At 36.7% G+C, this 13,871-nt stretch overlaps 1 protein-coding gene across 3 annotated transcripts in view; it reads right to left on the bottom strand.

Moving 5' to 3' along the window:
* The window catches only part of CEP170 (centrosomal protein 170), an 87,473-nt gene that overhangs the window by 24,588 nt on the left and 49,014 nt on the right, over positions 1-13,871 (bottom strand). For all 3 annotated transcript variants that reach the window (XM_059829763.1, XM_059829769.1, XM_059829775.1), the window contains exons 11-12: positions 10,420-10,546; positions 2,287-4,116 (exon numbers count right to left, since the gene is read on the bottom strand). In XM_059829763.1, the coding sequence (XP_059685746.1) occupies positions 2,287-4,116; positions 10,420-10,546 (1,957 nt within the window). The remainder of the gene's footprint in view (positions 1-2,286; positions 4,117-10,419; positions 10,547-13,871) is intronic.

The raw sequence follows: 13,871 nt of genomic DNA, 5'->3' as shown, positions 1-13,871 counted from the left end.
CATCATTTTATAAGATGCTAATGGGAAAATGGGGATGTACTGAGTAGTGGCCTATATATAATAAGAGAGATTATTTGCACTTTTAAAGCAATTCAGATTTTCCTAAAGTATACTCTCAATAGTCCAGTAAAAAAATTACACAATAAGCTTACCAATACAGACAAAATCCTGAACTCTAAATCCTAAACAGTAGCAATAATATTCGTTACTTACATAGTAACAAGACTTGATTGATTTATTAAGCCGTGATTTTGTTTTGAAAGTATCTGACTGTTTTATTAATTGCTTTCAGATTTCTACCTTTACATTGATACAGGATTCTCCTTGATTTTGATATATAAACTGATAAAGCGTTTTATGACAAAAGCTATTTCTACTGTAGATTTTTCTAACAACTATATTTTTAAAATATCTAGATTATGTTGGGGTAGCTCATGAGAAGATGGCACCTTTTCTCTCTTGAAAACGGAGTATTATATACAAGCTACAGTAAACTTTGACTGTGTAATGCAGGTAAATGAAATGAACATTAAACAAAGATGACTATGATAGACTAGTAGACTGGGAAGAGAAAAATACACCCGCTCCCTTGAACAGATGGAGCAAACCACTTCAATCCATCACCCTGGGAAAAGTTCAGGAAGCATGCAATAGTTCACACAGATACAAAACTCAAAATCCGTACATAGTTTTGTGAAAAACACAAGAGGAAGCGTAGTGACGAGTAACAACTGGGGTTTACCTTTTCAAAAATCAGCAATATCACGATGTAAACTAGTGTTAATTATAAAAGTAAACATATAGAAGCAGTCTTAATTAACACTCTTCCCTGACCTAATGTTGCCACCTTTCAGGCTGCACACATCAATTTAAAACTTTGATTAAGAATTAAAACATGCTACTTTTCCAATGATATCTTACAAAGAAAGACTGAGGTTTTCTCTGAAGTTTCACCTTTTTTTTGTATCTTTGTAGACACCTGTCATAATATTAAACAGATGCAACTTTGTAGTTCAATGAACACCTGATTTGTATCTCTACAGAAATTTCTGTTCAGCTAATAAATGATGCACCCAAAAGATACCTGTCTGCAGAATAAACACTGCTAAGAATCCTAAGAAGGTACATTTATGATATACAAGCAACAAATTTCCCACAGTCCTACTGCCCTTTTAAGTATCACAGATGTTTGTATCAACTCTGAATGGGAAGCAGTAAAGGAGAATATATAATCTCAGTAGCAACACACAACACTGGCAGCTATTCCATTTATTTTTTCTTAGATTGTGGATCGGCTTCAAATAACGTCACGCTGGTAGCATGACAATTCAAAAAGCAAGAGGAGATAAATTTTAGATATTCATTCCACATGAAAGTCGACTTATTTAGAACTACCACATTTTAATTTGGTTGATTTAACATTGCTGTTGGAAAAAAAAACTAGCAGCCTTTCACACTGCTTGCACTTAAAGTGTTATGTAAACTTGTAACAGAATAGTAGGTTAAAATTAATCAATTGTACAGATTTTTCCTTCCATACGTAAAATAATATTAGAGCAAAGGAATTACCACACAAAAAAAAGATCAACATGATTTGGAAATCATGACGAAATCATAAATCGTCATGATTTGGAACAGACAACAGAAACTTCCTGCAAGGCAAGGCAAACATTTTAATATTAATTACTTAACTTTACGATATTTAGTTAGGTAGAGTTTGTGTTTAATTTTTCCATTTGTTACTTCATTGTTATTATTCTTACCAAATAAATCTCACTTTTGTAGTTGTGGAAGCTAATCTTAAATTATAATTACCCTACAGATGCTCAGGGTATACCTCAGGGAACACTTGCTGTTCAAAATATTTACAAGCCTACCTTACAAATAAATATTCCATTGTCTATGTAGTAAAAAGTGCTGCTGACTTTCTGAACTTCTACTACTATGACTTGAGCAGAGATCTCTGCTCTGTTTTTGTACTAATGCAAATCAGTGCTGCCACATCTGAATGCCTCAATGCAATTCTTTGTTACTGGTTTCCAGTTAAAAAAATATCCAAACAGTTAAAGGATCACAATTTCTTGTCTCTGTGATTTTAAGTGAGAAACATCCACAAGCCCTGCCAAGGAATCCTCTTCCTCCTCCAAAGAGAAAGACTGCATCAAGTAAAACTCAACGAATGTTTCATAAAAACGGTTCCTTAAAAAAATAAATAAATAAAAAAAAATTTCCACAGATGAAAAACATGTAGTATTGTATAAGACTAGTTCAAATAATTTCACATACCTGAAGGAGAATTATGAGCTGAAGCCAAAGATTTGGATTTTGAATCTGAAAGTCGAGAAATGCTATTGGCCCGAGTTCTAGCAGAAACTTTACTACTATCTCCTGCTGATGTTAACCTTGCACCACTTCTGATAATAGCTTCTGGGGTACGAGATGTGGCAGTGCTTCTAGTTATTGTTGCTTCAGAATCACTACGTGCTGATAAAGAGCCAAGTCGAGTTCTGCGAGGTTGAGCAAGTAAGTCTATTCTGGAAATACTTCTCCTCCCTGATGGAGGTTTTGACGTAGAACTTGTAGTGGACACTTCGGAAGCCACTGAAGCCTTATCAGCATCAGCAAGCTCGCTATCCGAGGCTTCACCAAGCCGTGCTCTGCGCAAGAGAGAAGTCCTTGTAGGACGAGGTCTTGGAAGAGTGGTAGATTTACTAGATTGCCCAAGTGCAACAGGAGAGGTTTTTGATTTAGCTGACTTTCCTTCCATTTTGGAATGTAAAAGTTCATCTGCTGAGGCAAAAGGAACTCTTCCATGTGATTTGCCAGAGTACGTTTCCTGGTCAGATGATAAGATATCAGAAATAGCAGAATGAGGTACACTAGATGTTTGGTCATCATCTGTCAAATCTACTGATGGTTGTCTCATTCGTCCACTGGATTGCACAGTTTTGCGAGCATCAGCTCTAGACCCACCATCTGAAGATCGACTTTTAGTTTTCTTTTCCATCTTTTCTCTGGCACTTGTTGCAGAAGATTTTAAAACATCCTTTGAAGGGGAACCAGAGGAACATCTATCTTTATACAAGGTTGTAAAGCTCTTCCGCTTCTGCGTGGATTTTCTTTCAGTGTCACCAGTAACGAGACTGATTGTGCTGGCTGTATCTACATCTGATTCTGGTGATATGGAATTATCTCTGTTATAGCTAGGAGTCTCAGGACCTTCATCAGTTTTATTTTCTTCACGCAATTTAGCTTCAAGGAAAGCCATTACAGCTTCTGTGTCTTTTAAAATGAGTGTTGTATCTAGGCTGGAATCAGTCTCCATTGAATCACTTCTGTCACGTATCCTGTTTGCAGATGCTAAAGGGGCAGCAGATCCACTTTGCTTATTAATGTGAGGAATAAGTTCTATAGGTATATTTGTGCTAGGCTTATCTATAGTAAAGCTACCTTGCCTCACTAATGGTTTTGAAGATTCCTTTTTTTCTCCTCCGGATGCTTTAGGACTTTGTCCTTTAATAGTGTCCTCATTTTTTCTTCTTTTTCCCTCAGTCTGTGCCAACTTAATTTCTGCTTTACCTGTAACATGTCCAGGAGCTTTGTCTTGATTATCCAAAGTTTTGGGTGACGTAGCAATCTCCTCCCTACCTTTCTCAACCTGGTTTGCAGCAGGTTTTGTAGAGGATAATTTTGTGGGTGTCCAGTGTCCTTGCTCCTTTCTTTCTTGTTGTTGAATTTTTGCTAAAGCTTGTTTCACCACAGAAGTTTCTCTACCAGTTTCAACTCTCTCTTTACTGGAAGAGCTGGGCAAAGAAAAAACTTTGTCTCCAGTAGCTTTGGGTGAAAGACCATTCATTGTTCTGCTTGACTTAGCTATACTTCTGCTGTCAGCTTCTGAGGCATGAGCTGGAGTTTCTTTCTCCTGAAGTTCAGTGTCTTGCTTTTCACCTATTTCTGACCTCTGATGAGATGTAGTTTTTGCTTTTGAGCTTTCATTCACTTTTTCCTCTTTGGGAAGCTGTGGAAGCGTCCTCCTCTTTCGCTCACCTTGGGTGGTCATAGAAGCAGCTGAACCAGTGCTTCTAATGGAAATACCAGACTCACTGATGTCTGTGTCTAAAAATGAAAAAGAAAAAAATAGCTGAGAAGTCATTCAATAGCAAGGTAAATAGAAACATTAAATTCTTAAGACTGCGCAAGACTAATAAAACAATGTAAAACAGAACTGAAAAAAGTCATTACTCCATCCCTCTGTTCTACGGCAGGATAATTACACTTAGACAAATATATGTTTAAAAACATTTAACAAGTTCTTAAAAATCTCAGCTATTTGGGTAGATAACTCTTAAAATAATTTTCTTATTCTTTAAAATGAGCTGTACTTTCTCCAATTTAGCCCATCACTGCTTGTCCTATCCTTATTAGGCATCATTTCCTCTTTACAGGGAAGAGTGGAAACACTCCTCTTATTATAGAGTGGAAACTCTGTTTGTGAATTACATTAACTGCCTTCAAACTATAACAAGTAAGTTGTACATAACTAGCTGTATTATTTAATTTCATTGTTACAATACATTTTGTAATTAAACCCGAACAAAATCATGTGCTAACATAATTTATAGCAGGTTATCTCCTGATTAAACAGATTACATGTATCAAAAAAATATTTCTGTATTACTAGAAGTAGAATGTTAAGAGTGTCATGCAAAAGAACAGTTCAATCTACAGAATCCAAATTGCTGATACAAAGCATATGTCTATCAAAGCAATGTCTAAAAGGTTGCAATGGAATTACTGCAATCTGGTTTATCACAGAGATGTGCCCAGGACAGAAAAAGCCATCTTCCAAAAGTGTACTTCCTAAAACTAGCATATTGCAGGAAAAGGAAAGGAGTCATTTCAGAAGCAGGGTAAGAGTGCAAAGACAGAAAAACATCCCTTCCTCCTGCTCTGCAACAAACAGGCACAATTTCTTCCCAAACAAGGATAATTTTGCTTGTGATTAAACAATCACCTGTTTGTGTGGCATCTTGGGCTAATTACTACCTTGCTGACACTCTTGTGACTGCATACTGGAAAAGGGAACACTTCATGAACATTTGTGTCATTCTTGCAGAGGGACTATAGTATTTTTTCCTGCTTCATTGTAATTTCAAGACATATGTTGCATAATATCGGCTAGGATCGCTCTCATATAAAAAGGGAAGTTTTCATAGTTATAAAAAATTTGAGTTACACAAGGTATGCTCTCTTTGAAGTCAAACCCTTTTAGCCTGCTGTGTACACTGGGACTGTATATATGAACCTAAAGTTTTTGTGGTCTCACAGTAGGTTAAAATAGGTACACAACAAATCACTGTTATATCAGCACATCATTACAACAGGGAATGGAAAGCAAGTCTTACATTCCTAAACACATTCAGCACCAGATTTCAAAGCTACTGAATAGAGTAAGATCCACCTCCTTCTTCCCTACTTGCCTGTTCCACAGCTCAAGGTCTTGTCTCACCAAGGGGCTACAGCCTCTCCCTGCAAGACCTCCCCTCAAGGAAAAGGCTGCAGTGCTGGGAGACACTCTTTCAGCAGTATTGAAAAGCCCTACTCATGAAGAAGGAACTTAGTATGGTTGAGAGAGCAAAAAGAATGCTTTTAACCCAAACAAGACACTGTAGTGTAGAAATATATAGAAAATGTATAAAAAGCATCAAAAGAAAGCACTTTCCTTGAATTCTTAGTGGATATAGAATGCTCTTTAGACAGAAAAATATGGCCATCCCATGAACTGTTGCAAGGAATAATTGATGCTGAATACCCCCATTTCAGCAACCAAACTTTATTTTTCCACAGTGATGACTGTGCCCTCCTTGCCCATTTAACAAACATAGCAGCTGTGCTGTCAGAAATAAGCCTTTATTACTCAGAGATAATATGAATTGCTCTATTAATTGCTCTGAATTTGAATGTTTGGGTAGAAAATAATTCTTTTTGCAAGTTAATTTGCCACTTGTTGCAATATAATCCAGAATCACAAAATCATTAAGGTTGGAAGAGACCTGTAAGATCATCAAGTCCAACCATCAACCCAACACCACCATGCCCACTAAACCATGTCCCGCAATGCCTCATCCGCACGTTACTTGAACACCTCCAGTGAGGGTGACTCCACCACTTCCCTGGGCAGCCTATTCCAATGCTTCACCACTCTCTCAGGAAAGAAATTTTTCCTAATATCCAGCCTGAACCTCCCCTGGCGCAACTTGAGGCCATTTCCTCTTGTCCTATCACTAGTCACTTGGGAGCAGAAGCCAACACCCACCTCTCTACAACCCCCTTTCAGGTAATTGTAGAGAGCAATGAGGTCTCCCCTCAGCCTCCTCTTCTCCAGGCTGAACAACCCCAGTTCTCTCAGCCACTCCTCATAAGACTTGTGATCCAGACCCCTCACCAGCTTTGTTGTCCTTCTCTGGACACACTCCAGCACCTCAATGTCCTTCTTGTAGTGAGGGGCCCAAAACTGAACACAGGATTCGAGGTGCGGCCTCACCAGCGCCGAGTACAGGGGCACCATCACCTCCCTACTCCTGCTGGCCACACTGTTTCTGATACAGGCCAGGATGCTGTTGGCCTTTTTGGCCACCTGGGCACACTGCTGGCTCATATTCAGCCGGCTGTCAACCAGCACCCCCAGGTCCTTTTCTGCAGGGCAGCTTTCCAGCCACTCATCCCCAAGCCTGTAGCGTTGCATGGGGTTGTTGCGACCCAAGTGCAGGACCCGGCACTTGGCCTTGTTGAACCTCATACAATTGGCCTCGGCCCATCGATCCAGCCTGTCCAGATCCCTCTGCAGAGCCCTCCTACCCTTGAGCAGATCAACGCTCCCACCCAACTTGGTGTCATCTGCAGACTTACTGAGGGAGCACTCAATTCCCTCATCCAGATCATAAAGTGACATGCTTACTAACACACATCTGTCAATTTGATTTTCACGAGGAGAAATCTATAAACAACTACTCTGCATACCCTGTTGGGATCTTTCTATCAAGGCTTGCCACCAACATTGGTTGTTCCAGGAATATAAACTGGTGTATAGGGCTTCCCCCTCTGCAAGAATTCTCTAAGCACTTAATTGAATAGCAGCAATCATACTGTATGTATGTATACATATTGTACAATGGTACATATCTGCTACTTTCTATCTGAGCTGTTCAATCTTTCTTTTCTCTTTGCACAGTGTCACACCTTTGATGAAGAATGCAAAATCACTCACACCTCTTTTTGTATAGTCCGTGTTAGGACACTCATTTGAGAAGCATGATGTATCTCTGAAATCTAAGCAAGGTTTTCTAATTCCTGGACTATTTTTCTTGAAAATTATAAAAAAATTGGAGGTTCAATGAAAATCAATATGATTGCTATCTGTGAAGATTGACTTCAGTCAGTCATACCTATCAGAGCAAATCTTTTATATACATTTAGGCACGTAACTTGCTTCTTGGTGAATTTCAAACAGTCTTTAGTAGAAGAAAGGTATGGAGCTGTTCAGCATTGTCTTTGTCTATATACATATTATGTGAAGTTTAACTTCTAAGATTTGTAGGGAAAATACAGGTGTCTGAGCCAACAAGACAGATTTTGTGAATTGGTCTTTGGACATACATATCAAATCGTATTTTCATTACATCTTCGGTGCTTGATGCTTTCTAGATTTCTCCTTAAGTATTTTAGAATTCTTGCAGTACGGGTATGCACTACGTAGTAGTTGCTTCACTTAAATCATGAAGTTCTTACAATGGTAAGAGAAGCATTCATCTCTCTGAAGAAGATCCTAGTTAGTGTTCCATCTGAAAGTGACAACTTAAAACAACACAAAAAACAAAAGACCACCAAAGCCCCTGATTAACTACCAACGGATCAGTGTCAAGAGCTATGATTTTAAGTGCCTTATATGTATACCTCATTCTTCCAAGTAGTGCAAAATTTGCTCTTGATTTCCATTATTCTATGTACAAGGTATATCAGATAAGTAAATTTTTCCCCTTTCCATCTTCTCTGACTTTTAGTATCCTATGCAAAGTTCAACTGCTACGAGGGGTGGAAAAGCTACTATAGAAGCAGCAGTTACTGGTAAGAACTCTTCCATGTATTGATACAGAAGTTTGCATTATACAACATCAAAAGCAAAATTTCTTTGTAAACTTCCCCAAAAAGTAAGATGAAGATATGAAGTTGGAATGTATTTTATTGCTTGCTTTAATAAACAGCCTCACCTTCTATGATTTTAAAACCGTGTGAGCTTACTTCAAAAAGTAAATTATCAGAAAAATAACCGTATTTGATGAACCGGTTAATTAAACATGCTTACATATACTTTCATCTGCTGAATACAAACCTGAATAGAAATTCAGTTACTAATCAATACATAACAGCAGCTTCATTTTGGAAGAAATTCTCAATAATATTTCAGTTTTACCTTTCTTTTTTTTTTAAAGTAGTCCAGTTATTTATTCAACTTTAGTATTAAAAGTCATGTTCTTTCTCTTCCTTTCATTGTGCCAGAACAATACACAGAATTACAAGCTAACTCTTGTGAAGAAGCTAACTGGCTTTTTTCTAGTAAAGAATAAATTGTACAGGTAAGAGCTCTGTAAAGAACATAGAAAGTATCTGAATTGATTTATTAGTGTTATGTAAAATCTGAGGACAGTAAAATAAATCTATCACAAATCCACTTAGGAAATTTATATATTAGTTACGTCTAAGTTAAGGTGTAGGAGAAACAGAGGGAATTTGAAAGAAAAAAAAAATAATTACCACCTATGGGATTCAAGATTGAGCAGTTTAGACAATGGTTCAGTTCATCTAATCTGGGCCAGGAACAAAGGGAGTTATCTAAACTTAACAAGAAACCTAAAATTTGGGCAGAAAAATATGGACATTATTGGGTTTTGCCCCCCCCCCCGCCCCCTTTTTTAATATGTCATGTGGAATAGATAAACACTTTAGAGAAATCTCTGTCACTACACTTTTACTGTGGTCTGAGGACTGAAGGTGGGGGCAAACAGTGAAAAACCAAAGAACTTAGTAATAGGCATTTTTTTCTGCACATTTGCAGTAGAAGCAGGGAGAGAATCACAGGATTCCACTCTGAAAGCAGTAAAGACTTTTTATCAATTTTATCAGTTGAAAATGCAGTCTTCTGAGAGACTAACTTATAGGTCTTACATATAGCAAGATGTAGCTTGCTCTGAAATTGTAACAGACATGGATTCTTGAAAATCTGAAGAAAGCCAGCAGCTATAACAAAAAAGTAGAGAACACACATTACTAAAAAGATGCTCAGAACTATAGAAAAAAATAATTTATTCTACTCACCAACATCTAACAAGAGGTTATTGGACATGTTCTGTAGATGGTAGTAAATCTTCAGAAGTGTTGTACACAGAAAAGCATTTCTACTTTTAAACCACATTTTTTTCCCCTAATTAAAAAATCTTTTAAACGTTGCTTTGATGCTGAAAATTTCAAAGTCAGCTGGAATAAGAGGAAATGCTGGAATTGCGGGACAAAACCTTTTGTCAGGTAGTAGACTGATAATTAGCTACTTCTTGATCACTGAACAGCCTATCACTTTCAGAATATGAAGCATATGTGACATCCCTTTGTAGTCACCAGTCAATTTCATAATGAAGAGCTACATTGACCCCACCTCAATACACAAGTATCAGCATAAAAATTACACTAGAATTCTGTGTTAAATCATCATCTCTAAGGTGAAATTGAGAGGAAGAAAACAGCAGAGGAAAAGTGAAGCAAGGTAAGCAACTACTTTATAGTCAAGAGTGTAGATCTTCAAGAACAAACCATTTAAAATAAGAAATGTGAATAGTTTAACTAAGGAGAGACATAGCCTGAATATCTGGCACTCACGAGAAAGGGAGATAAAGTTGTTCATTGCTGAGGAGAAGGCTTCTGTGCTTTTCAAGAAACATAGAAGGTTTTCTATGTTTCCAAGGTAAGGAAGTATGCAATGCTTCAGCTCAATAATGACTAAATATTGAAGTCTGAGGTTGGACTGTTTAACAATCAATCCATTAAAGTCCAATTTCGGGCCAGTACTGAGAAAGAAGTAAGAAAAGAAACATACTATGCAGACCAACACACGCTGCATTCAAGGAAAGTTTCTTTAATATTAAACAGTTTTTATATTTTTTGTTTTAGTAAAATTCAGTTTAATAATGGCACTCTTCTGCCATGCCAAACAAGTTCATTTTTACGCTGTTTCTTCTCAATGACATGAAACAATTTCAGGTGAAGATGAGGTACTAAGAATAAGAAAGCTGCTTGTGTAGGTACATAATCACTTTTCTCCCTTTCATAGGTTTCTTCAGCAGAAGTTATGACAAGAACAGCTTTTAATACCGTTTTCTAATGGAGCAGGCACAGATGATTCCAATCTGATGTCATCTTGGTCATGACGTGTATGATTAGCAGCCAAACTGGCCCACTGTGATACCCAACGTTTACTTCCAGGAGCAGTAGAACCTTCCTAAGGAAGAAAAAAAGCAGAAGAAAAATTACAACTGTTTGATAAAAAGCATGTCCTCTTTCCAGGTTTTTCCTGAATAGACATATCAGACACTATTTTCCTGGAGGAAGTTGAAAAAGTTTACCTCAATAAATTAAAGTTACCAGCTCTAGAATGGCAATCAATCAAACAAACAACATCTATATAGTGCCAGAATCAGTACAGAATAAACAGCATTTCCTAGTGCAGTGAAGTTTTAAACATTAGAACCTATATAAAATATATTAGAACATGTGCTAGTTTGAAAACCCCATTATTGCAGTCCTCAGCTCAGAAGAGCAGGAAAAAAACATGGGATGTGTGTGGGTGTGTTTTCAAAAATTAAAAAAGTGCTTCAGGGAGACAAGAAAGTGACATTTTACCAGTTTAGAAGACCCTCTTGTCCAGATGAAATATTGTATTTGCTTCATTACAGAAAGACTACCTTAAGGACTGAAAGAGTAAGATAATGATGATAAGATAATTATGATGGAAAGGAAAGGAAGATCAGATCATTTGTTTGGCCTAAACAAAAAAAGAAAGAAAGGTAAGTTTTAAACCATCCTACTGGGTAATAGTGAAGTCAATGTAATCAGTATCTGATCATTTTTTGCAACTGACCTAGAAAGGAAATTAATTTACTTTCTTGACAGTAAGCCTTCAGAAACCTTGAAAATTTTTTAAATTTTAAAAAAGTAAATATAAAATTAACCTTCTCCTTTTGTTGTGTTGCTATAGTATCTTAAGTATTCTTTTTTCAAAAACTGATTTTTAAATATAATGCAACATTACTGTTTTATCCAATATATTATAGTCTTTCTCACTCACATCCCCAAAAAAGGCAACAGGCAACTCTCGATGCATATGTATGTGCACATATACACACACACATGGGCTGTACACTATCAAAGGCTTTATAGAAGTTTACATAGTCTAATTTATTGGACTCAAAAGACAAAGCACTGCAAATGACAGAAGTCATTGACTACAGTTCCAAAGGAGTTACATAACCCTAGGCAAGTCAAACGAGAAATCACAATTCAAGATCAACAAAAGAGATGGGAAGGACATGGAAATACCAGTAACTTGCTTAATAAGGAAATTTGTAGGAGCTATTTCAAAGGTTAGGTGAAGCTCTGCTGTCTGTTCAAATCTTGGCACTTCTATTCAAAATGCTGATTTTTGCCTAATGACTTGGCTACTCTGGGATTCTAGTCTTTGACCAGGAACCAACTCTATAAATTTTATAAAATTTATTTAGCAGAAATGGAATGGTGAACAATGTCATCTAGTGTATCATGACTTCTTTCAAATTAAAAGTTACCTAGACATTTGAGAAGACTTGAATTTATGATGATCTTGAATTCCTCCTGATCAAATGAATGACCCTAATTAATGCAGACGAGTGCAACATCATGAATCTTTCAGAGTATTACGAATGTAGAAGTCAGAGATGCACCAAGTCATTTGTTTGAACTATGATACAAATTTCCACATTGTGAATTCATTTCTTAGAATCAAAATGTTTTAAAATTCAAGTCTAACAACAGCAAAGGAAGGCAATGAAACATTTCTGTTATTTACAGGCATTTTTGAACACAATGCAAGGAAAAGGGTGCCAGAAAGAATATTACAAAAACCTCATGCAAAAAATGTGCATTTATGCATTGACAACTACTGCTGAAGCCTCATTTTCCTTCTGTATCTCTAAAAATTATTTTCTCTATTTCCTGTCTGTGCTAGTGAACTTCCACCTTTAATAAAACAATTACAACCAAAACCAAACATGATAGAAGTCCCAATTATCTTTGCTATAGAAAACTCCAACCAGTTCCTTGTGTACCACCTAACCAATTCCAGAGATACAGATATCAGATGTATCAGAAATCTGAACTCCACTTCACAATAAAGAAATATATTACGACTTTGCAGATTAACTGTAGTAAAGCTACGTGATAAATTACTTTTCTCTGAAAGTAATTACACTGCCAAAAAAATGCTTTCTACATAGCAGTGGATGTAAAAGTGTGTTTTGCCAACTCTCTGTATGTACAAGCACAAAACAACAAAGCTATGAAAAGCAGTTTCTTTTGATAGAAGTTTAAGCACATCCAAAAGGAGAAAGGTTTATAAAACACGCATTAAAAAAAGTCACATTCAGTTATCTTCATGTTCTTCCTATAATCCATATCAATTTGCATCTTACAGGCTCTCAAGTAAGCAATCCTCCAAATCTTCTATTGAATATCAAAAGGAATTTCCTAGTCTTTCAGAAAATCTGGGTTTACATAAGACACCAGCCTTTTAATTTTGTGTTAAATCTGCTTTCCCTTATGCTTATCGTGTATTCAAACTAAACTGGAGTAACAGATCTTCAGAAAATGTACCAACAGATTTCTGTGGACTTAGGGCTTCAGGCTCTACATCAGAAAAAAACCCACAGCACACACACAACACCTGGAAGCATCTCCAATACTTGGCATTTCAGAGCAGAATAATATCTTTTTAAAATAAACTTCAACAATTAAAAAAAAAAAAAGTCTTTTCAGACATATACTCCAGTCATCTGATGTTGTAAAAATCGTATTATGCCATCCTTTCATAAACTGAAGTGCTGACTTGAAAGCAGTTCTTATAGTCCCTCCCCCCTCTATATGCTTCCTCCATATTCCTCCAGGTGTGATGATTTTTTTCTCAAATTTCCATACTCACTTTATTTACAGCCAATGTCTTCACATTTGTTCCTGGAACAACATTGACCTCTATCTCAAATAGGTTTTTTTCCTTCTGTTGCATTTACACCACTTACACAGCAAAACCCAGCAACTGTACCCATCTCAGCTACTACTTTGCTAGACTAAATGAATTGTACCAATCTGTTCTTGTAAGGCAAATCTCCGTTCCCTTAGCAGACTGAGTAGTCTTCTTTAGTCTTGTATTCACCCTTCTTAACCAAGAACGGTAACAATTCTAGTGCCAATATTTCAGAGGAAGTTTCACCAACACTTTCTACCATGGCAACAACACTGTCCTTTTCTTACTGACAATACATTTTCCAGGGTATCCAAGGGTCATATTTGCTTTTTCACAGCCGTATGACATTGGTGACACAATCATCCTATGTTTTAGCATAGCATCTAAGTTCAAACAAAGAGGAAGTATTAAACTTCAGACTGAATGGTTTGCTCTACAGAAGGGTAAGAAATTAGTGTAATTAGAGCGGACAAACAAAAGGAAATACAGTCTCTAAATACACACAGCAGTTCTCCACTTCTAAGAAGCAATACAGCAAGACAGTAAGTATTTA

Source organism: Gavia stellata, chromosome 2 (assembly GCF_030936135.1).
Source record: "Gavia stellata isolate bGavSte3 chromosome 2, bGavSte3.hap2, whole genome shotgun sequence".
NCBI classification, from domain to species: domain Eukaryota; kingdom Metazoa; phylum Chordata; class Aves; order Gaviiformes; family Gaviidae; genus Gavia; species Gavia stellata.
This window is presented reverse-complemented; position numbering and strand designations above follow the sequence as displayed.